The sequence below is a fragment of the Camelina sativa genome, chromosome 7 (genome assembly GCF_000633955.1).
Source record: "Camelina sativa cultivar DH55 chromosome 7, Cs, whole genome shotgun sequence".
NCBI classification, from domain to species: domain Eukaryota; kingdom Viridiplantae; phylum Streptophyta; class Magnoliopsida; order Brassicales; family Brassicaceae; genus Camelina; species Camelina sativa.
In genome coordinates, this window is record NC_025691.1 from 4,745,010 (window position 1) to 4,769,455 (window position 24,446).

The window sequence follows — 24,446 nt, forward strand, 5'->3', positions numbered from 1 at the left end:
CTTCTGTGTCGGAGATTCGAGTGTATACCCGGAAGAGAAAGCTAAAGCAGGAACCTTTGGAGGTAACTCCCGGCAAAAGAATCAATGCCCACAAAGTAAGTTTCCTTCTTTGAGGAGGTTTTGGAGATTAATATGACCCAACCCACCCTATGGGTTGTTTTGTGATCCTAGTGTGTTTTTGATTTTGTTGCCCTGCCTATGCTATGATTATGCTTCAGCAAATGAGAGAGAACCTTGTTTAATTAGTGTTTCCATTTTGTTCCATGACCTTGTGGTAGTAATACTAGTTTTTACAGTCTTGTTTGTTGATTAATGTAGCGTCTTTGGTCTTTTCGTATTTTATGATGCAGCAGCTATGCGGATTACCCTATGATATACAAGATTTTGCTTACAAAAAGAACAATGGATCTCCTTCATCCAGTAAGTCTCTGTCTTTTCACATTCCAAAACCATTCATTAAACTTTATATCAATCACTAGGTAGTAAGATATAGCCTGACTATTTTCTAAACTGGTTGCATGGTTTGTACTTGTCATTGACTGTCTTTACAATTATAATCTGATTATGAGTTTGTACGGAATATTTGTGTCTCAGTTTTCCAAATGTTCTGTGTTTGAAGTTAACCTGGACCAATCCTATGGGGTTATTAGTGATCGGAGTGTTTGTGATTACGTTGCCTTGGCTTCAGAAAATTAGAAAAACATTTATTAGTGTTTCATCTGTTCCATGAAAACATGAAATGAAAATCAAAGAAAGCTGTTAGAATATTTTCGTGGATTGCAAGAAACACCTCAAACCTCTTTGTATGTTAAGTTTTATTCTAGTCATTATGAATCCTGCGACGTTTCTTATTGCAAAACTATATCATGTGTGCCGTGTCTAAACCAAAAAGGAATTTGATTACTGCAGACATGAATTCACGGTGGCAGAATGTGTCGGAGGCTCGACAAGCCACTCTTCAACGCCACTCAACAAATGCTGACGAAAACTCTGAACCGATCCCAAATGATCTCTATATTGAGATATTCTTGAGGTTGCCGGTGAAGTCTATAGCGACATGTCGTTGTGTATCAAAGCTCTGGGCCTCCTTACTTGGCCTTCCCTATTTCACGGAGTTNAGTAGATGAAAAGATCGTTTCGTGGTTGTCTAGTGTGGCTAACTCTTCCCTGTCTTTGAATAAAGAATCCAGTACCAGCTCCTCAACTAAAGAGAATCATCATCCTCGTCATCAGACAAGTTCAAAGAACGCGAAATGTTCTTTAGAAAACACTCGGAGAGATGGAAAAGTTTGTAACTCAGCTGGTAAATCTCGTGGAAATGGTTCTGCAAAGCCATCTTCGCGTTTACAAGAAAGCAACAACAAGACTTGTCCTAGGAAGCCACCTGAAGAGTCATCTAGTTCCAATAGATTAGTGAGTTCACAGAGTCCTGAAGAAAAGAAAGTTAGCTTCTCTGTAGAAACAGAGAAGTCTCCTTCACCGGTTAACTCAACGGTCTTGTCATCTGGTCTTACTAATACCACCACCGGGACAACATCTTTAAAGAAGAGCACAGAGACTGGGGACTCAAAGAGAAAGATTGTTGTGGAGCCACTTTTCTGGCCATTTGAGCAGAAGTTTGATTGGACACCAGAGGATATCTTAAAGCATTTCTCAATGTCTCCACGGAGAAAGAAGTCGGTAGGATCCAAGAGTGCAGGTACATCTCCAAGATCAATGAGGGCACAACTCCAAACAAGAAAGCTAGATCTCAAAGAAGGGTGTAAGAGGAAGCTCATGTTCAACGGTCCTGGATCAAATTCAAAACCAACAAGGATTCCAGAACTGAAACGAACAATCAGCAACAACAGTAGCACCAACAAAACCGAGATGATCAGCAAGAACCAACAACCTATAATAAGGAACAGTGTGAAGAGGAACAAAAGTTTGCCGTCGAGGTTGAGGAAATCAAGTAAAATATCTTCAAAGGTGGTACCTATTGAAGCTACAGAAGATACTGGAGAGATACTTAAAGAGCAAAAAACACCTAAGAAGCTCATCATGACACGCAAGTCCAGGACATTCTTGGAAGATGACTTTGCTTTGATGAATGATTTCTCTATAGAAAAGGCGGTGGGGCTTTGCGAGTTCAAGGGAAGAGAAGGCATAGATTNAATACAAGAAAGAGGATTTGTCTTCAAAGCTATTTTGGGTATGATCCCACTGAGAAGCAATACAAGGTATTGTCAATGAGTGTGGAAGGTGGGATCTATAAGGAGCATCAGGTTCTGACATTAGGAACTGAGAAACTGTCTTGGAGAATGATCGAATGTTGCATACCCCATATTAATGGTTTTAAAGGGATATGCATCAATGGTGTATTGTATTATCCAGCCATGGCTGACATCTGTTCAGGGATGCGTATGATAGTTTGCTTTCACGTTAGGTCTGAGAAGTTCAGCTTTATTAAAATCTTGGAACCTTTCATTAGGTTATTGTGTCCTACAGCTACTCTGATTAGCTACAACGGTAAATTGGCCTCACTTGTGTGGAATTATCATAAAGGAAAAGGTTTTGAGATGTGGGTTCTAGGAGACCCCGGAAAAAATGAATGGTCGAAGCATATTTACGGATTGCCACCTCTGTGGCAGAATGTACTTGCTAAGGACATGTTAATGTTTGCTGGAGTGACTGGTACAAATGAAGTTGTGTTATCGTTACGCTATCCGTCAGACTCTCTATCTCAGCCTTTCTATGTGTTGTACTACAATTTGGAGAGGAAAACTATCAGAAGAGTTGAAATCCAAGGAATGAAACCGACTAATGGTTGTCGCAATTACATATTTCTAGACTATGTAGAGGATGTGAAGCTTATACAAGCATTCTAAGACTTTATAAGTTGACATCTTGTAACATAGCTCGTTTGGCTCTTAGGATGTTGGGATTCTTATAAGTTGCTACTGGTTTTGTGATCTTTATAAGTTGATGATGGTGTAATCTATTTAAATTAATTCTTCTCTCTGGTCCTTTTGTCTGATTTCACTTCCGACTACAGGCACTTCTTGTTTATACAAAACTACAAGTACTGAAAAGCCAGGTACATGGTTTATATAGAAATTGGCAAGAGGCCTCCTATATATCAAATGTTGGTAAGACAACAAAATTCATAATATCAAAAGGAAATGAACTAAATATGACAATATCTCCAAACACTTCCTTCGGTAAACATATACTTCCTCATCAGTCATCGCACCTTCTCCCAACTAGTTCATGAGCCCTTGAGATACATATTCATGATATATTAGGGTGCACCAAAATCCAATGCCATTCCCCATCTATATCGAACTAATAGGTTTTGGGAGACCATTAATTAAAAAAAGTTTAAAATTTGTGTTCTGACTGGCCGTCGCTAATGCTTCAACATTAGGGCACAACTCCAAACAAGAAAGCTAGATCTCAAAGAAGGGTGTAAGAGGAAGCTCATGGTCAACGGTCCTCGATCAAATTCCAAACCAACAAGAATTCCAGAACTGAAACGAACCATCAGCAATAACAGCAACAACAGTAGCACCAAGAAAACCGAGGTGATCAGCAAGAACCAACAACCTATAATAAGGAACAAAAGTTTGCCGTCGAGGTTGAGGAAATCGAGTAAAATATCTTCAAAGCTGGTACCTATTGAGGCTACAGAAGATAATGGAGAGATACTCAAAGAGCAGAAAACACCTAAGAAGCTCATCATGACACGCAAGTCTAGGACATTCTTGGAAGATGACTTTGCTTTGATGAATGATTTTGTCTATAGAAAAGCGGCGGTGGGGCTTTGCGAGTTCAAGGGAAGAGAAGGCATAGATTCCGACTTCAACACTGATGTTTTCTTGTTCGACGATTCTCTATGAAAATAAAAAGCTTTACAGGTTTGTTAAACCGAGGATATACATCATACGGCTTAAATAGTGTATACTTGCCAAACCAACATATGTATTGGCCACAATTTTGTTTCTTGATTGTATATCTGTTTGGATAGTATAAATTATACAGGCAGCATTTATATGCATATACATGTACACGTATTGGATCAATCAAAGAGCTGAAATATAGATTCGCATTGAGTTCAAATAAGATCCTAATTTGATACTATGGCAAATGTTACAAAATCTCAACTTATGAAGTATCAGAACATTTCATAAGTTTCACGTCCTCTACATGGCCTAGTAAGATGCTGACTTCAAAAAAACGGTTGGATGTCAACTCCTTAAACGATCCTTCAATTTCAACTCTTCTGATAGTTTTTGTCTCAAAGTTGTAGTAGAAAACATAGAAAGGGTGAGATGCATAGCGCGGCGAAAACACAAGTTCGTTTGTACCAGCCACTCCAACAAATACTAACCTGCGCTCTGCAGGTACATTCTTCCACAGAGGAGGTAATTCATAAACATGCTTGGACCATTCATGTTTTCCNTAATAAGGAACAAAAGTTTGCCGTCGAGGTTGAGGAAATCGAGTAAAATATCTTCAAAGCTGGTACCTATTGAGGCTACAGAAGATAATGGAGAGATACTCAAAGAGCAGAAAACACCTAAGAAGCTCATCATGACACGCAAGTCTAGGACATTCTTGGAAGATGACTTTGCTTTGATGAATGATTTTGTCTATAGAAAAGCGGCGGTGGGGCTTTGCGAGTTCAAGGGAAGAGAAGGCATAGATTCCGACTTCAACACTGATGTTTTCTTGTTCGACGATTCTCTATGAAAATAAAAAGCTTTACAGGTTTGTTAAACCGAGGATATACATCATACGGCTTAAATAGTGTATACTTGCCAAACCAACATATGTATTGGCCACAATTTTGTTTCTTGATTGTATATCTGTTTGGATAGTATAAATTATACAGGCAGCATTTATATGCATATACATGTACACGTATTGGATCAATCAAAGAGCTGAAATATAGATTCGCATTGAGTTCAAATAAGATCCTAATTTGATACTATGGCAAATGTTACAAAATCTCAACTTATGAAGTATCAGAACATTTCATAAGTTTCACGTCCTCTACATGGCCTAGTAAGATGCTGACTTCAAAAAAACGGTTGGATGTCAACTCCTTAAACGATCCTTCAATTTCAACTCTTCTGATAGTTTTTGTCTCAAAGTTGTAGTAGAAAACATAGAAAGGGTGAGATGCATAGCACGGCGACAACACAAGTTCGTTTGTACCAGCCACTCCAACAAATGTGTGCTTTTCAAGTACATTCTTCCACAGAGGGGGTAATTCATAAATATGCTTGGACCATTCATGTTTTCCGGCATCTTCTAGAACCCACATCTCAAGACTTGTACTTGTTCCAGTAATATAATTATCAAACCTACGACCTCTTCCACTATTATAAATACACCCCTCCGACATAAGTGAAGCCAGTTTACCGTTGTAGTTAATCATAACTGTTCTAGAAGACCTATCGAAAGATGTTTTAATAAAGCTGAACTTCTCTGACCTAACATCAAAGCAAACTATCATGTGGTCGGAATCTAGAAAATACATAAGACCATTGATGCATATAACATCATCAAAGCTAGAAAGCCTATGGGTAATGCCACAGTCAATCATTCTCCATGTCGGGTTCTCAGTTCCTAATGTCAGAACTTGATGCTCCTTATAGCTCCCATCACCTGACCGGGTCATCGACAATACCTTGAATTGTTTCTCGATTGGATCATACCCAAAATAGCTTCTTATCGAAATCTTCTTCCTTGTCTGAGGTTTTGGTAAGGTTAAGGATTCCCCGGTGCTAGGGTTACATATCACCGACACTAACTTGGAAATTTTCCTTCCTTTTAAGATCTGTCGTCCGCTGGTGAAAACAAGGCCATTGATAGGACTAATAATACCATAGCAGCTATACAAAGGAAACTTCATATGATGATAACTTGGGGCAACTGAAGAAGACGAGCTCTCACAAAGATTTTGAGTCTGAGGTGTTGAGAAGGATAACAGCTCATTGTATATTTCGCAGACGAACAAGAGCCTCGGGTGAGCAGAAGATCTTGTCAAGTACAACTCCGTGAAATAGGGAAGACGAAGTGATTTCTCCCAGAGCTTTGATACGCAACGACACCTAGCTATAGACTTCACCGGCAACCTCAAGAATATGTCGATAATGAGATCAATTGGGATTGATTCAGAGTTTTCGTCAGAACTAGTTGAGTGGCTTCCAAGGATGGTTTGACGAGACTCGGACACGTTCTGCCGCTTTGATTTCATGGCTGCGTTAAAACCCTAGCTAGTCTCCGGTAAGTTCGAGTCGTTGGGATACCGTATAAAGTTTATCTCCAACCCTAAAAAAAAAAAAGGACAACCAAAATTGCAAAAGCAACAAAGATAAATCTTGAAATGTAATTTGCAAATAACCCAATATTATATAAAGTTAATTAATCTTCAAAAGTCTAACAATAACACGGGTGTATTATACAGTAAGACCTTCATAAATTAATAATGTCGGGACCATGAGATTTTATTAATTTATAAAAGTTTTAATTTATCGATAAATTAATAATTATTAATTTAGCGATAAATTAATATTTTATTAATTTATGAAGAGATTTTCTCGTTTTTATATTGAAAATTTTCTATTACAAAATAAGATATTTTTATTATCATTCAAATTTTTAAAGAATTTTCTTAATTTATAGTTTTGGTTATCGTAATATGATGAATGTCAATTGTTTAATAGATTATCTAGATAAAAATGATAAATGTTAGAAATTTAGAGTTTAGAAAAAACTGTTACTACTATCCTTTATGGTAATGATGAAGTCGCATAAGATATTGTGGTACCTTTAAAACCAATTACTAAATAAGCAATTATCGCATCTACGACTCTTCATAGATACAATTTGAAAATACAACAATGAAAAAATTAGAGATGAGCTCCAACAAAACTGCAAATTCAAGAATAGACAAACAACAATAGAATCATATTTCACTAGATNACAGAGCCGCTTCTTCAACCCTTCTCACGAGGCAGCTTGGTTTTATCGAATCATGAATGGCCAAATTCAAGGAACTGTATCTTCCTCTAAACCCATCTCCTTGAATCCTCTCTTGGATTCCAACTCAGGTTCTTTTCTCTATCACTCTTCCTGTTCAAATTCCATGGGAATTTTTGTGTTGTTGTTTCTGTTATTATCTTGACTAGTATGTTGTTGCACTAGACCCAGCCAATGGAGCTTCTGTGTCGGAGATTCGAGTGTATACCCGGAAGAGAAAGCTAAAGCAGGAACCTTTGGAGGTAACTCCCGGCAAAAGAATCAATGCCCACAAAGTAAGTTTCCTTCTTTGAGGAGGTTTTGGAGATTAATATGACCCAACCCACCCTATGGGTTGTTTTGTGATCCTAGTGTGTTTTTGATTTTGTTGCCCTGCCTATGCTATGATTATGCTTCAGCAAATGAGAGAGAACCTTGTTTAATTAGTGTTTCCATTTTGTTCCATGACCTTGTGGTAGTAATACTAGTTTTTACAGTCTTGTTTGTTGATTAATGTAGCGTCTTTGGTCTTTTCGTATTTTATGATGCAGCAGCTATGCGGATTACCCTATGATATACAAGATTTTGCTTACAAAAAGAACAATGGATCTCCTTCATCCAGTAAGTCTCTGTCTTTTCACATTCCAAAACCATTCATTAAACTTTATATCAATCACTAGGTAGTAAGATATAGCCTGACTATTTTCTAAACTGGTTGCATGGTTTGTACTTGTCATTGACTGTCTTTACAATTATAATCTGATTATGAGTTTGTACGGAATATTTGTGTCTCAGTTTTCCAAATGTTCTGTGTTTGAAGTTAACCTGGACCAATCCTATGGGGTTATTAGTGATCGGAGTGTTTGTGATTACGTTGCCTTGGCTTCAGAAAATTAGAAAAACATTTATTAGTGTTTCATCTGTTCCATGAAAACATGAAATGAAAATCAAAGAAAGCTGTTAGAATATTTTCGTGGATTGCAAGAAACACCTCAAACCTCTTTGTATGTTAAGTTTTATTCTAGTCATTATGAATCCTGCGACGTTTCTTATTGCAAAACTATATCATGTGTGCCGTGTCTAAACCAAAAAGGAATTTGATTACTGCAGACATGAATTCACGGTGGCAGAATGTGTCGGAGGCTCGACAAGCCACTCTTCAACGCCACTCAACAAATGCTGACGAAAACTCTGAACCGATCCCAAATGATCTCTATATTGAGATATTCTTGAGGTTGCCGGTGAAGTCTATAGCGACATGTCGTTGTGTATCAAAGCTCTGGGCCTCCTTACTTGGCCTTCCCTATTTCACGGAGTTGTACTTTACCAGATCTTCTGCTCGCCCAAGGATCTTGTTCACCTGCCGAAAAGACAGTGAGTTGTGCTTCTTCTCGACACCTCAGCCTCTAAATCCTGATGAGAGCTCGTCTCTTTTAGCTGCCTCTTATCATATGAAAATTCCCTTCAATGATAACTATAATATTATCAGTCCTATCGGTGGCCTTGTCTTTCTTAGATATGGACATATTTTTGAGGGAAGGAAAACTCCAGAATTGTTGTCGGTGATATGGAACCCTAGCACCAGACAATCCTTAGCCTTACCGAAACCTAATACAAGAAAGAGGATTTGTCTTCAAAGCTATTTTGGGTATGATCCCACTGAGAAGCAATACAAGGTATTGTCAATGAGTGTGGAAGGTGGGATCTATAAGGAGCATCAGGTTCTGACATTAGGAACTGAGAAACTGTCTTGGAGAATGATCGAATGTTGCATACCCCATATTAATGGTTTTAAAGGGATATGCATCAATGGTGTATTGTATTATCCAGCCATGGCTGACATCTGTTCAGGGATGCGTATGATAGTTTGCTTTCACGTTAGGTCTGAGAAGTTCAGCTTTATTAAAATCTTGGAACCTTTCATTAGGTTATTGTGTCCTACAGCTACTCTGATTAGCTACAACGGTAAATTGGCCTCACTTGTGTGGAATTATCATAAAGGAAAAGGTTTTGAGATGTGGGTTCTAGGAGACCCCGGAAAAAATGAATGGTCGAAGCATATTTACGGATTGCCACCTCTGTGGCAGAATGTACTTGCTAAGGACATGTTAATGTTTGCTGGAGTGACTGGTACAAATGAAGTTGTGTTATCGTTACGCTATCCGTCAGACTCTCTATCTCAGCCTTTCTATGTGTTGTACTACAATTTGGAGAGGAAAACTATCAGAAGAGTTGAAATCCAAGGAATGAAACCGACTAATGGTTGTCGCAATTACATATTTCTAGACTATGTAGAGGATGTGAAGCTTATACAAGCATTCTAAGACTTTATAAGTTGACATCTTGTAACATAGCTCGTTTGGCTCTTAGGATGTTGGGATTCTTATAAGTTGCTACTGGTTTTGTGATCTTTATAAGTTGATGATGGTGTAATCTATTTAAATTAATTCTTCTCTCTGGTCCTTTTGTCTGATTTCACTTCCGACTACAGGCACTTCTTGTTTATACAAAACTACAAGTACTGAAAAGCCAGGTACATGGTTTATATAGAAATTGGCAAGAGGCCTCCTATATATCAAATGTTGGTAAGACAACAAAATTCATAATATCAAAAGGAAATGAACTAAATATGACAATATCTCCAAACACTTCCTTCGGTAAACATATACTTCCTCATCAGTCATCGCACCTTCTCCCAACTAGTTCATGAGCCCTTGAGATACATATTCATGATATATTAGGGTGCACCAAAATCCAATGCCATTCCCCATCTATATCGAACTAATAGGTTTTGGGAGACCATTAATTAAAAAAAGTTTAAAATTTGTGTTCTGACTGGCCGTCGCTAATGCTTCAACATTAGGGCACAACTCCAAACAAGAAAGCTAGATCTCAAAGAAGGGTGTAAGAGGAAGCTCATGGTCAACGGTCCTCGATCAAATTCCAAACCAACAAGAATTCCAGAACTGAAACGAACCATCAGCAATAACAGCAACAACAGTAGCACCAAGAAAACCGAGGTGATCAGCAAGAACCAACAACCTATAATAAGGAACAAAAGTTTGCCGTCGAGGTTGAGGAAATCGAGTAAAATATCTTCAAAGCTGGTACCTATTGAGGCTACAGAAGATAATGGAGAGATACTCAAAGAGCAGAAAACACCTAAGAAGCTCATCATGACACGCAAGTCTAGGACATTCTTGGAAGATGACTTTGCTTTGATGAATGATTTTGTCTATAGAAAAGCGGCGGTGGGGCTTTGCGAGTTCAAGGGAAGAGAAGGCATAGATTCCGACTTCAACACTGATGTTTTCTTGTTCGACGATTCTCTATGAAAATAAAAAGCTTTACAGGTTTGTTAAACCGAGGATATACATCATACGGCTTAAATAGTGTATACTTGCCAAACCAACATATGTATTGGCCACAATTTTGTTTCTTGATTGTATATCTGTTTGGATAGTATAAATTATACAGGCAGCATTTATATGCATATACATGTACACGTATTGGATCAATCAAAGAGCTGAAATATAGATTCGCATTGAGTTCAAATAAGATCCTAATTTGATACTATGGCAAATGTTACAAAATCTCAACTTATGAAGTATCAGAACATTTCATAAGTTTCACGTCCTCTACATGGCCTAGTAAGATGCTGACTTCAAAAAAACGGTTGGATGTCAACTCCTTAAACGATCCTTCAATTTCAACTCTTCTGATAGTTTTTGTCTCAAAGTTGTAGTAGAAAACATAGAAAGGGTGAGATGCATAGCGCGGCGAAAACACAAGTTCGTTTGTACCAGCCACTCCAACAAATACTAACCTGCGCTCTGCAGGTACATTCTTCCACAGAGGAGGTAATTCATAAACATGCTTGGACCATTCATGTTTTCCGGGATCTTCTAGAACCCACATCTCAAGACTTGTACTGCTTCCACTAATATAACTCTCAGTCCTACGACCTCTTCTACTAATATAACTACTACACCCCTCCGACATAAGTGAAGCCAGTTTACCGTTGTAGCTAAGCAGAACTGTTCTAGAATGCATTACTGTATCAAAAGATGTATTAATAAAGCTGAATTTCTCTGACCTAACATCAAAGCAAACTATCATGTGGTCGGAAGCTAGAAGATACAGAACACCATTGATGCATATAACATCATCACTGCTAGAAAGCCTATGGGTAATGCCACATTCAATCATTCTCCATGTCGGGTTCTCAGTTCCTAAAGTCAGAACTTGATGCTCCTTACAGATCCCTTCACCGGACCAGGTCATTGACAATACCTTGAATCGTTTCTCGATTGGATCATACCCAAAATAGCTTCTTATCGAAATCTTGTTCCTTGTCTTAGGTTTTGGTAAGGTAAAGGATTCCCCGGTGCTAGGGTTACATATCACCGACACTAACTCGGAAAATTTCCTTCCTTTTAAGATCTGTTGTCGTTTATCGCTGGTGAAAACAAGGCCATTGATAAGACTAATAATACCATAGCAGCTATACAAGGGAAACTTCATATGATGATAACTTGGGGCAACTGAAGAAGACGAGCTCTCACAAAGATTTTGAGTCTGAGGTGTCGAGAAGAAAACCAGCTCATTGTATATTTCGCAGGCGAACAAGAGCCTCGGGTGAGCAGAAGATCTTGTCAAGTACAACTCCGTGAAATAGGGAAGACGAAGTGATTTCTCCCAGAGCTTTGATACGCAACGACACCTAGCTATAGACTTCACCGGCAACCTCAAGAATATGTCGATAATGAGATCAATTGGGATTGATTCAGAGTTTTCGTCAGAACTAGTTGAGTGGCTTCCAAGGATGGTTTGACGAGACTCGGACACGTTCTGCCGCTTTGATTTCATGGCTGCGTTAAAACCCTAGCTAGTCTCCGGTAAGTTCGAGTCGTTGGGATACCGTATAAAGTTTATCTCCAACCCCTAAAAAAAAAAAGGACAACCAAAATTGCAAAAGCAACAAAGATAAATCTTGAAATGTAATTTGCAAATAACCCAATATTATATAAAGTTAATTAATCTTCAAAAGTCTAACAATAACACGGGTGTATTATACAGTAAGACCTTCATAAATTAATAATGTCGGGACCATGAGATTTTATTAATTTATAAAAGTTTTAATTTATCGATAAATTAATAATTATTAATTTAGCGATAAATTAATATTTTATTAATTTATGAAGAGATTTTCTCGTTTTTATATTGAAAATTTTCTATTACAAAATAAGATATTTTTATTATCATTCAAATTTTTAAAGAATTTTCTTAATTTATAGTTTTGGTTATCGTAATATGATGAATGTCAATTGTTTAATAGATTATCTAGATAAAAATGATAAATGTTAGAAATTTAGAGTTTAGAAAAAACTGTTACTACTATCCTTTATGGTAATGATGAAGTCGCATAAGATATTGTGGTACCTTTAAAACCAATTACTAAATAAGCAATTATCGCATCTACGACTCTTCATAGATACAATTTGAAAATACAACAATGAAAAAATTAGAGATGAGCTCCAACAAAACTGCAAATTCAAGAATAGACAAACAACAATAGAATCATATTTCACTAGATTTTCTTAGATATATATATATATATATCAGTTTATATGATTATTAATTTATGATATTAATGGGACCATAATTTTACATAGGATTTCCAAAAAAAATATTATCTTATTATTTTATCGAAATGTGTCATTTTTTACACCGGCTCAATTCAAGACCAGAAGAATTTATTAATTTATAGCGAGAATTAATTTAAAGAGTATTAATTTATGGAGGTTCTACTATATATAGACCATAAATTGGTACCAGTATTACGGAAAAAAAGATGTTATAAAATATATGATCATCAAGCATATTCTTAAATGCATGTTACATAAGTCTCACGTCCTCTACATGGTCTAGAAACATTTTAACCCGATCTTTCTTAAACGCTCACATTCCTTGGATTTCACTATTCTGATAGTTTTCCTCTCCTAACTGTAGTATAAAACATTGAAAGAATCGGATTGTAAACTCGGCGAGAACATCCCAATAAAACGTAATGAGTTAATTAAAAGTTAGATATTTAATCTTTCATATAAAATTTGTGTTTTTTTATTATTATTTTCGGTAAGTTGATAATTTTTTTTACATTTTCTCTCCATAACAAATTACTACATCTATCCTAAATTATAAAAAATGTTTATAAAGCACCAAATATAAGAAATTACTTTTAAAAAACTAATTAACAGTTAACTAAAAATACTATTTAACTAATCATGAAAAAACTGCAGAATATAAATAAAACCACCCAACAACATTGAAAAAAGTATAGAAGTTTGTAAAATCTTATAAAATGAAACAAACCAAAAAACTTCTTTGACATAGGAAAAAAAATTATATTTTTGTATCTTCCCACATTATATATACGTTTATTTTGGAAAAAAAAAAATTTACTTACCGACTTTTGTATCTTTGACCTCTTTGCTTTATCATCTTCTTAAAATTATTAATAAAAAAAACTGTAATTATTTAGTTTACTAATTTACCTTTACTAATTTACAGAGCCGCTTCTTCAACCCTTCTCTCACGACGCCCGCTTGGTTTTATCGAATTGGAATAATGAATCGCCAAATTCACGGAACTGTATCTTCCTCCAAACCCATCGCCTTGATTCCTCTCTCCGATTCCAACTCAGGTTCTCTTCTCTTCCTTGGGAATTTTTGTGTTGTTGTTGCTGTTATTATCATGCGGTGCTTGACTAGTATGTTGCACTAGAACCAGCTTCTGGGTCGGAGATTCGAGTGTATACCCGGAAGAGAAAGCTAAAGCAGGAACCTTTGGAGATACCTCCAGGCAAAGGAATCAATGCCCACAAAGTAAGTTTCCTCCTTTGAGGAAAGGTTTTGGAGATTAATATGACCCAACCCACCCTATGGGGTTGTTTTGTGATTTTTTGCCTTGGATTTTACTATGATTAATGCTTTAGAAAATGACATAAACCTGGATTAGTATATATAAGTATCTAATGTGAGAATTTCTGGACTGTATAGATTTGTTCAGTGATTTAAATGTCTTGAGTTTGAAGTTAAAACTGACCTAGCCCTATGGGGTTGTTAGTGATCCTAGTGTGTTTTTGATTTTGTTGCCCTGCCTATGCTATGATTATGCTTTAGCAAATGAGAGAGAACCTTGTTTAATTAGTGTTTCCATTTGTATCCATGACCTTTTGTTAGTAATACTAGTTTTTACAGTCATGTTTGTTGATCAATGTAGCGTCTTTGGTCTTTTCGTATTTAATGATGCAGCAGCTATGCGGATTACCCTATGATATACAAGATTTTGCTTACAAAAAGAACAATGGATCTCCTTCATCCAGTAAGTCTCTGTCTTTTCACATTCCAAACCATTCATTAAACTTAATATCAATCACTAGGTAGAAAGATATAGCCATAGAACTTGACTACTTCCTAAACTGGTTGCATGGTTTGTACTTTTCATTGACTGTCTTCAGTTATAATCGATTATGAATTTGTACGGAATATTTTTGTCTCAGTTTTCCAAATGTTCTGTGTTTGAAGTTAACCTGGACCAATCCTATGGGATTATTAGTGATCGAGTGTTTGTGATTACGTTGCCTTGGCCTCAGCAAAATAGAAAAACATTTATTAGTGTTTCATCTGTTCCATGAAAAGATGAAATGAAAATCAAAGAAAGCTACCTCAAACCTCTTTGTATGTTAAGTTTTATTCTAGTCATTATGAATCCTGCGACGTTTCTTATTGCAAACTATATCATGTGTGCCGTTGCTTAACCAAAAAGGAATTTGATTACTGCAGACATGAATTCACGGTGGCAGAATGTGTCGGAGGCTCGACAAGCCACTCTTCAACGCCACTCAACAAATGCTGACGAAAACTCTGAACCGATCCCAAATGATCTCTATATTGAGATATTCTTGAGGTTGCCGGTGAAGTCTATAGCGACATGTCGTTGTGTATCAAAGCTCTGGGCCTCCTTACTTGGCCTTCCCTATTTCACGGAGTTGTACTTTACCAGATCTTCTGCTCGCCCAAGGATCTTGTTCACCTGCCGAAAAGACAGTGAGTTGTGCTTCTTCTCGACACCTCAGCCTCTAAATCCTGATGAGAGCTCGTCTCTTTTAGCTGCCTCTTATCATATGAAAATTCCCTTCAATGATAACTATAATATTATCAGTCCTATCGGTGGCCTTGTCTTTCTTAGATATGGACATATTTTTGAGGGAAGGAAAACTCCAGAATTGTTGTCGGTGATATGGAACCCTAGCACCAGACAATCCTTAGCCTTACCGAAACCTAATACAAGAAAGAGGATTTGTCTTCAAAGCTATTTTGGGTATGATCCCACTGAGAAGCAATACAAGGTATTGTCAATGAGTGTGGAAGGTGGGATCTATAAGGAGCATCAGGTTCTGACATTAGGAACTGAGAAACTGTCTTGGAGAATGATCGAATGTTGCATACCCCATATTAATGGTTTTAAAGGGATATGCATCAATGGTGTATTGTATTATCCAGCCATGGCTGACATCTGTTCAGGGATGCGTATGATAGTTTGCTTTCACGTTAGGTCTGAGAAGTTCAGCTTTATTAAAATCTTGGAACCTTTCATTAGGTTATTGTGTCCTACAGCTACTCTGATTAGCTACAACGGTAAATTGGCCTCACTTGTGTGGAATTATCATAAAGGAAAAGGTTTTGAGATGTGGGTTCTAGGAGACCCCGGAAAAAATGAATGGTCGAAGCATATTTACGGATTGCCACCTCTGTGGCAGAATGTACTTGCTAAGGACATGTTAATGTTTGCTGGAGTGACTGGTACAAATGAAGTTGTGTTATCGTTACGCTATCCGTCAGACTCTCTATCTCAGCCTTTCTATGTGTTGTACTACAATTTGGAGAGGAAAACTATCAGAAGAGTTGAAATCCAAGGAATGAAACCGACTAATGGTTGTCGCAATTACATATTTCTAGACTATGTAGAGGATGTGAAGCTTATACAAGCATTCTAAGACTTTATAAGTTGACATCTTGTAACATAGCTCGTTTGGCTCTTAGGATGTTGGGATTCTTATAAGTTGCTACTGGTTTTGTGATCTTTATAAGTTGATGATGGTGTAATCTATTTAAATTAATTCTTCTCTCTGGTCCTTTTGTCTGATTTCACTTCCGACTACAGGCACTTCTTGTTTATACAAAACTACAAGTACTGAAAAGCCAGGTACATGGTTTATATAGAAATTGGCANCGTGATCTTTATAAGTTGATCTATTTAAATTAATTCTTCTCTCTGGTCCTTTTGTCTGATTTCACTTCCGACTACAGTCACTGAAAATAAATATTTTGTAATTGATAATGGTAAATTTCTTGTTTATACAAAACTACAGGTACATGGTTTATATAGAAATTGGCAAGAGGCCTATATATCAAATGTTGGTAAGACAACAAAATTCATAATATCAAAAGGAAATGAACTAAATATGACAATATCTCCAAACACTTCCTTCGGTAAACATATACTTCCTCATCAGTCATCGCACCTTCTCCCAACTAGTTCATGAGCCCTTGAGATACATATTCATGATATATTAGGGTGCACCAAAAACCGATGCCATTCCCCATCTATATCGAACTAAGATACTGGAGAGATACTCAAAGAGCAAAAAACACCTAAGAAGCTCATCATGACACGCAAGTCCAGGAAATTCTTGGAAGATGACTTTGCTTTGATGAATGATTTCTCTATAGAAAAGGCGGTGGGGCTTTGCGAGTTCAAGGGAAGAGAAGGCATAGATTCAGACTTCAACACTGATGGTTTCTTGTTCGACGATTCTCTATGAAAAATAAAAGTTTGATAACCTGAGGATCATATAGCATCATACGGCTTAAATAGTGTATACTTGCCAAACTAGCATATGTATTGGCCACAATTTTGTTTCTGGATTTGTATATCTGTCTGGATAGTAAATACAGGTAGCATTTATATGCATATATGTACATGTGTTGGATCAATCAAAGAGCTGAAATATATGGTCTCATTGACTTCAATGCTTGTCTAAGATGGTTGTTTCGTTCATCTGAATTTGTATCAGCAAAGAGAGAAATACATATAAATTTGTTGTTGCTTTTTCTTGTTTGTTGTTCCGATATCAGATACAAACATAGACACAGGAGGATAGAAATATATGGTATCAGGAAACACACAAATCATAGACACCAGAAAATAGTCATCCAATAAGCGAAAAAAGTTCATAAAACCAGTGGGAAATTAAGATCCTAATTTGACACTAGCTAGCAAATGTTACAAAATCGAACTTATGAAGTATCAGAACGTTTCATAAGGTTCACGTCCTCTACATGGTCTAGAAAGATGCGGACGTGAAAAAAACGGTCGGATGTCAAGCATCACGAATGGACCCGTCCTCATTGACACCAAAATCCTCCGTTTCCTCCGGAAGGTATCCTTCGCGGTCGTTTGGATCAAAGGAAAGATGATTGAATTCGTGACTCTCATTGAACCAGTCAGCAGACTTTGTTTGGCCAGGAAGATCAGACTTTGTTTCGCCAGGAAGAGTAGGCTCTGTTTCGGCAGGAAGAGCAGACTCTGTTTGGCCAGGAAGAGCAGACTCTGTTTCGCCAGGAAGATCGTCGTTACCAGAATCTTTAGAAGGAACAATAGCAAAACAAATACTACCTTCATCCAAATCACAAAGATTGTCTCCTTCACAATCACGAACAACTTCTTGCACGCCTCTAGAACGAAACCCATATAACGAGAAAGATTCATCCACGTTGAGCCTGTTAGCGTTGTCGGCAATCAGCTTTTTCCAGCCTTTGACAAATGAATAATTTTTCTCGCGCTTGTGTAACTCAATGACTCGAATCTTTGACGGAGGATGTACAGCTACAAGAACAGCAACTCTCAAACCAACGGAACGCTTCGCCGACAACGTCTTTTGCTCATCTTGACTCAAGAAACCATTCATCAGTTTCACATTGAGGTTTAGCCGTGACTGTTTAGTATCAAGATCACTAGCAAACAACGTTTTCTTTGGAATGACAAGTTTTGCGTCATAACCATTCAACGTCGTCATTGCCTTGGACACTAAATCCGGCACCGGCGTCGTCTCTGTTGGATATGGGCTACGCCCAATATGCCACTCGGCCCAACGACACTCGTTAGTTGCATTCTCGGCCCAGCGAGATTGGAAGCAAGTCATTAATTCCCGCAGAAGGGCAATCTCGGGAATTCGTGAAGGAAACCCTAAACTTTCCTAGGTCAACAGTCTCCTATAAAAGGAGAGGGCATTTATTGGGATTATCATCCTGACCCGCGGACAATATCCCGAGAGCAATACTTTGCATCGAAAACTGCTATTATCTTTCGTATAATTTGTCTTGTTTTCAGTTCGTCATTTTAAGCTTACTAGTTCGTCTGTGGACTAACAAGCTCTAATACGATTTGTTTAAGTGACGATCTCACGCTTTCCCCGATTAATAAAGAACTTAGCTCGCTCTTTTCCACTAAATCTTATTTGTTTAAACTGCGTAATCTCCGGTACAAACAGTCTCCATACTGTTTCTTGGACGAATTGCTGGGAAGCGTGATACAGAAGAAACTGAAAGAGAAGAGAGAGCGAGCGAGAGCGAGCTAGAGAGAGAAGAGAGATAGAACCACTTTGTTGTGATACTGATATATATATAGTCGTTTTGTTGTGTGATACAAAAGAAATTGAAAGAGAGAAAAAGAGATACGACGAGTTCTTGGTATATAAGAGTTTTTCATTTTCTTGTTCTTGTGTCTTGTAAATTTTGGTCAGTCTAACTGAAGAAACGATTTTATATTTGCTTCTTATCCTTAAAATTAATAATTCTTCTGAGTAATAATAATAAATAAAAAGAGTAATAATAATAACAAAGTTGCAATTTTTACTTTACGATTCTTCTATGAGTCTGGTTAACGGAGGAGCCGCTTCTTCAACCCTGGTTCACAACGCCGCTTGGTTTTATCGAGTTCGGACCATGAATCCCCAAATTCACGGAGCTGTATCTTCTTCTAATAAGCCCTTATCCTTGAAAACCCAACAACATCCTCTCTCTGATTCCAAATCAGGTTCATTTTCTCTCTCCCTCTATCTGTTCAAATTCCATGGAAATTTTTGTGTGTGTTGCTGTGCCTAACACCAGAACCCGCCAATGTAATGTAGTTTCTGGGTCTGAGACTCGAGTGTGCACCCCGAATAAAAGGCTAAAGCAGGAACCTTTGGAGCCTCTCCCCGGCAAAGTGAGTTTCCTCCTGTTTGCTCTATTTTCAAAATGGAATTGAGGGTTTACAATTTCGTAGGACTTGGGTTCTGGAGATTACACCTCTCCTTAAGTTTGATACTTTCTTCGGAATGAGTTGATCTCACGTGTGGTACTTTCTTGGGAATGAGTTTTACTTCCCCATCATCCAAATGTCTTTAGTTTCTAGTTAATCTGACCCAACCCTATGATGTTGTTAGTGATCGTAGTGTTTTTGATTTTTGTTGTCCTGGCTATGCTATGATCATGATTCAGCAAATGAGAGGAAACCTTGTTTATTGTTTCCATTTTGTTCCATGACCATATATGACCCTGTGTTAGTATTTACTATATAGAGTCTTATGTGTCTCTTAATATTTAATGATGCAGCAACTATGTGGTTTGCCCGATATAGAAGATTTCGCTTACAAAAAGAATATTGCATCTCCTTCATCTAGTAAGTCTCATCATATTATATACACTCAGAACTTCACATTCCCAACCATTTGTTAAACTTAAATCACCTGGTAGAAAGAAATAGCCAAAGAACCTGACTACTTTTTTAAACTAGTTGCATGATATGTGCTTTTCATTGAATGTCTTTACAGATTTAATCTCAATATAATTTGCTAGGAGATGTTCTATCATCAAGAAGATTCTTTAAACGGTTAAGAGGAATTCATTTTCTAGTTTTTGCAGGGAGGTCACCGGAAACTAGCATCACTGCTGTGACTTCAGTCAAAACAGTAGGTATGTTATCATGCAGCGAGTCCCTTAATGATAGGGTTGGTGTGGTTTTTTACTTTACAGATTTCTTAACACACAGTAAACTGGTTAGTTATATAATACAGGAAATCCGCCTGATAACTGGGTAGAAGTGCTCGAGGGTATTCGTCAAATGAGATCTTCTGAAGACGCACCAGTTGATTCGATGGGATGTGATAAGGCCGGAAGCTTTCTGCCTCCTACGGTATAAATATTTTCCTCAATTTAGTTTTTGTGCGGAAGTATGCTATATACACTGAGTTTCTCGCTCTTTGGGCTTGAGGTTTTTTGTTTTACCGTATAAAGCACATTTTTCCTCAAGTCTTTTATAAATGTTGATGTACTTATCCGTATTTAATAGGTTAGAAAGGATTCTTATTGTTTGCTCAAGAAAGCATCTTTTATTCCCTTTGTTGTTTTCATATTTCACGAGATCAAGCTATGCTTGAGAGCAGTGGGATGGAATCCATCCGATGGATTGTTCTTGTTTTAATATTGATCAGTTTTTTTTGTTATACCTAGGAAAGAAGATTTGCTGTCTTGCTAGGAGCACTTCTTTCAAGTCAGACAAAAGATCAAGTTAATAATGGTGTGCTTTGTGCTGTTAAAGAAACAGTTATTACACTTTTCTAATCATCAACATTAACAAGTTTCATTGATATTACATGCATGCTTACTATTCAGATGCTTTCAACATGCAGCGGCTATACATCGTCTTCATCAAAACGGCCTTCTTACGCCCGAAGCCGTTGATAAAGCTGATGAATCAACCATAAGAGAATTGATCTATCCGGTACGTTTATCCAAGTGTAGTCTTGCTTCACATCATTGCCTCTGACGTGAGCCTCTTGGTGTGCTAATTTTTATGCCAATTTCTCAAGAAAAAAAGTTGGAAATAAGGAAAGGAATGAGTGACTCTAGATAAAAGAAAAGAGCCTTATTCTTAGTAAAATCTTGGTTACGAAATTTACAGTTTGCCTTTACTATCAGGTTGGATTTTATACAAGGAAGGCTACATATATGAAGAAAATAGCTAGAATATGTCTAGTGAAATATAACGGAGACATTCCAAACTCTTTAGACGACCTACTGTCTCTTCCAGGGATCGGTCCTAAGATGGCCCATCTGGTAAGAATCAACCATATTATTACTTTAGTATCCTGTGAGTTAGATTAAAATGTTTTCAAAAAAGCTACTCAAAGTTTTCTGCTGTTATCACATGTCAGATTCTGCATATAGCATGGAATGATGTACAAGGTATATGTGTGGATACACATGTGCATCGCATTTGCAATCGACTTGGTTGGGTGTCTCGACCAGGAACCAAACAGGTACTTCGCAATTGGCTTAAAACAGAACTTGTATTGTGACATACTGAGCAGATCGTCTTCTGTTTGCCTGTTCTTTCTCACACATACGTAATCTGTGATTTGCTAGAAAACTACATCTCCGGAGGAAACAAGAGTAGCTTTGCAACAATGGCTTCCAAAAGAAGAATGGGTCGCCATTAACCCCCTCTTGGTACGTCATCCCTCACCATTTCTTCGAACCATAAAGATACACTTGGGACTACACAAATCAAATGAAAAAATTGAATCATAACTTAACAGGCCTCCTCTTGTGGACTCTTTGTATTTTCTGAAATTTTTGATAGGTGGGTTTTGGACAAATGATTTGCACACCGCTAAGACCTCGTTGCGAAGCCTGCACCATCACAAAGCTTTGCCCTGCTGCATTCAAAGAGACATCAAGTCCTTCATCCAAGTTGAAGACATCTAACCGAAGAAGCAAAGAACTATGATCCAAAGTCCAAGACTTTAGTATTTTGAAAAACCCCATTTTTGTGATCAGTTCCTCTGTGGAAAAGATTGCATCCTAGAAAACTGTAAGAGCGGATTGCTACAAAACCTACACAAGCCTCTTTGTTTGTACTTGTAGCCCGTTGTAGGATGACCTTTGTAACATGTAAATAGAGGATTAGAACAAGTTGGTAAACTCAAATTAGTAAGATTGCAGAGTATGGATTTCTCATAAACCCAAGTAATTAAGTAATTAATTTTCTGGTGTTAAAAATTTTACTCTAATAGTTGAATTTGAATAGCCACATAAAGATCTGATTTTTTTTTCTTCCACAACCACAAACTGACAAAAGGAAGCATTTTTATCAATTGATTGTGTTCGCGCGAGGTCTACGTTGGGAGTAGAGTTGAGCGACTTAGTAGCGACGACAACGCCGGAGCGGGCATGACGGTCGCGGCGGGGATCGGATACGCGCTGGTGGCTCTGGGACCTTCTCTATCACTCTTCGTCTCCGTCATCTCCAGAAAGCCCTTTCTCATCCTCACTGTTCTCTCCAGGTTCTTTCTTTCTTTTGGGACTCTCTGCTTTTTTTCTCTAATGATTCGATTCGAATTGGGTTTCTTTGGGTCTAGCGTTTGAGCGTTTCGCGAAGACTTACCTGGGGGAAAGTTAGGGTTTTGGGAATCAAAAACTTGAATATATGCTCTGATTTGATTTGCTTTGGTAAATGATAAATGCAGTACGTTGCTGTGGCTTGTGAGTCTGATCATCTTGTCAGGATTATGGAGACCATTTCTTCCTCTCAAAGCCAATGTGTGGTGGCCTTATGCTTTACTTGTTGTCACCTCTGTTTGTTTCCAGGAAGGTCTTCGTTTTCTTTTCTGGAAGGTTTACAAGTAAGTTTTTTCTTCTTCTTCTTCTTCTTCTTCTTCTTCTTCTTCTTCTTAGTTCTTACTACTGACTGTTGTTCATGCTACATCATAACTGGAATCCTATCTCAGCTTGTTATTGTCTTTGTTATCCTGAAGGAGGCTTGAGGATGTTTTGGATTCCTTTGCTGATCGGATCTCAAGGCCCCGTCTGTTTCTCACTGATAAGCTGCAGATTGCTCTTGGTACGTACGCATTCCGGTTTTATTATCTGAATATCTTTAAGTTTATATCATAGATTGTAGTTGGCTTTTGTGTTAGTCTATATTATCAGATAGGCAAACACACCTGTTGACTCTTGCTGTTTGATTAAGAAATTTGAAGTAATAACAGGTTGCAAGTATCTTGATCTTGAATAGGATATAGATATTTCTGTCTTGGCCTTAAAGCTTGTCAGAAGCTCGAGCGAACCTTATTTAGGCATTCGTTTCTGATTGTGCATCCAGAAGGAGAATGCTGTAGAATAGGTTAGATAACCATATAGCTGAAACTAACATGCAAGTATGGAACCCATCCAGCACCTGTATTCATCCCATTTCTTACTCTTTTGACATGATCTAAGACTATTCTAGTCAATTTCATGCAGCTGGTGGCTTAGGTCATGGTGTGGCACATGCTGTCTTCTTTTGTTTGAGCCTCTTAACTCCAGCGTTTGGTCCAGCAACATTCTATGTCGAAAGATGTTCGAAGGTGCCATTTTTTCTCATCTCTGGTGAGTCAACTGAACCCAAGTTTTGTTCTTACAATAGAGATTATTAAGCTTTGCAACTTCTTCATTGAGTCGCTAGTAGTTTGATTTTTTTTGTCTAGTGCACTAGTACTCATGTTTTAATATTTACAACCATGTCTTACAGCAATCATTGCTCTTGCCTTTGTTACTATCCACACATTCTCGATGGTCATTGCTTTCGAAGGGTATGCGAAAGGGAACAGAGTAGATCAAGTAATAGTTCCAGTCATACACCTTGCTGCTGGAATGTTGGTAATAAGATCTCAGATTTTCAAATCTCACCTGTATTCTCTATATATCCTTTGCTGATCACCATTTCATAATATTCTTTTAAACGTGATCTTTGGGTTTTTCTTTTCTTGGCTCTTCTTACCAGACATTGGTGAATTTTGCATCGGAAGGTTGTGTAATCGGTGTTCCTCTTCTTTACCTTGTGGCATCCTTGACTCTTGTGCATTGTGGAAAAATGGTTTGGCAAAGGTTGTTAGAAACCCGGAACCAAAGCAGCGCCTCACGGTAATCTGGCCTCAGTCTCATGTCTCATCTAAAATAACAGTAGAACGGTCGTTAGCATCATTGTATCTCTTGCAAACCTCATTCGTCTTTATCCCCTAATTGCTTTGAAACTTGAACGTTATGTTTTTTCACGCACTTATGATCCTAAACTATATTTTAAGAAAGCCGAGAAAGTTTTATACCGATAAATATTACAGAAAATCCCAGTTCTGCTCGGTTGATCATAAGAGGTTCGTTGCGTTGGTCATTGTCATTTTTGGTAATTAGTATTATCTTATAAGAGGTCTCACGGTCTCAATCATATATAAACCACACTTTTTTCAGTAATCTTCTTTATCCTTTCCACTACTACATTAGATGTCCTTT

At 37.5% G+C, this 24,446-nt stretch overlaps 7 protein-coding genes and 1 long non-coding RNA gene across 11 annotated transcripts; 5 read left to right on the plus strand and 3 right to left on the minus strand.

The window, feature by feature from the left end:
• LOC104700319 lies at positions 30–1,107 on the plus strand. Its single transcript, XR_002032583.1, has 3 exons — positions 30–95; positions 351–420; positions 910–1,107. It is a non-coding gene; the product is annotated as an uncharacterized LOC104700319 (long non-coding RNA).
• Positions 4,876–6,419, minus strand: LOC109125395 (F-box protein DOR-like). Its single transcript, XM_019226995.1, has one exon. It carries the CDS (start codon positions 6,242–6,244, stop codon positions 4,997–4,999), a length of 1,248 nt encoding a protein of 415 aa, XP_019082540.1. The 5' UTR covers positions 6,245–6,419; the 3' UTR covers positions 4,876–4,996.
• Positions 7,258–9,461, plus strand: LOC104700318 (F-box protein DOR-like). Its single transcript, XM_019227471.1, has 3 exons — positions 7,258–7,304; positions 7,560–7,629; positions 8,119–9,461. Exon 3 carries the CDS (start codon positions 8,121–8,123, stop codon positions 9,330–9,332), a length of 1,212 nt encoding a protein of 403 aa, XP_019083016.1. The 5' UTR covers positions 7,258–7,304; positions 7,560–7,629; positions 8,119–8,120; the 3' UTR covers positions 9,333–9,461.
• LOC104700317 (F-box protein DOR-like) lies at positions 10,488–11,935 on the minus strand. Its single transcript, XM_010415818.1, has one exon. It carries the CDS (start codon positions 11,875–11,877, stop codon positions 10,609–10,611), a length of 1,269 nt encoding a protein of 422 aa, XP_010414120.1. The 5' UTR covers positions 11,878–11,935; the 3' UTR covers positions 10,488–10,608.
• On the plus strand, positions 13,552–16,198 carry LOC109125576 (F-box protein DOR-like). 3 transcript variants are annotated; one of them, XM_019227470.1, is made up of 4 exons: positions 13,552–13,714; positions 13,801–13,895; positions 14,325–14,394; positions 14,856–16,198. In XM_019227470.1, exons 1-4 carry the CDS (start codon positions 13,639–13,641, stop codon positions 16,067–16,069), a joined length of 1,455 nt encoding a protein of 484 aa, XP_019083015.1. In that variant the 5' UTR covers positions 13,552–13,638; the 3' UTR covers positions 16,070–16,198. The 3 variants fall into 3 exon arrangements, with proteins under 3 accessions (XP_019083015.1, XP_019083014.1, XP_019083013.1); XM_019227469.1 differs by having other exon boundaries at positions 13,565–13,714; positions 13,795–13,895; positions 14,328–14,394; XM_019227468.1 differs by having other exon boundaries at positions 13,566–13,714; positions 13,795–13,895.
• Positions 17,456–18,277, minus strand: LOC104704315 (putative B3 domain-containing protein At2g31460). Its single transcript, XM_010420426.1, has one exon. It carries the CDS (start codon positions 18,275–18,277, stop codon positions 17,456–17,458), a length of 822 nt encoding a protein of 273 aa, XP_010418728.1.
• Positions 18,991–22,100, plus strand: LOC104700321 (endonuclease III homolog 1, chloroplastic-like). 2 transcript variants are annotated; one of them, XM_010415824.2, is made up of 11 exons: positions 18,991–19,170; positions 19,265–19,341; positions 19,731–19,797; positions 20,031–20,090; positions 20,192–20,310; positions 20,628–20,694; positions 20,807–20,898; positions 21,096–21,233; positions 21,332–21,436; positions 21,543–21,626; positions 21,760–22,100. In XM_010415824.2, exons 1-11 carry the CDS (start codon positions 19,005–19,007, stop codon positions 21,904–21,906), a joined length of 1,122 nt encoding a protein of 373 aa, XP_010414126.1. In that variant the 5' UTR covers positions 18,991–19,004; the 3' UTR covers positions 21,907–22,100. The 2 variants fall into 2 exon arrangements, with proteins under 2 accessions (XP_010414126.1, XP_010414127.2); XM_010415825.2 differs by having other exon boundaries at positions 20,040–20,090.
• Positions 22,246–24,263, plus strand: LOC104700320 (gamma-secretase subunit APH1-like). The gene is made up of 6 exons (XM_010415823.2): positions 22,246–22,462; positions 22,646–22,801; positions 22,934–23,019; positions 23,421–23,546; positions 23,689–23,816; positions 23,941–24,263. The coding sequence occupies exons 1-6, from the start codon at positions 22,350–22,352 to the stop codon at positions 24,082–24,084; spliced, it is 753 nt and encodes a 250-aa protein (XP_010414125.1). The 5' UTR covers positions 22,246–22,349; the 3' UTR covers positions 24,085–24,263.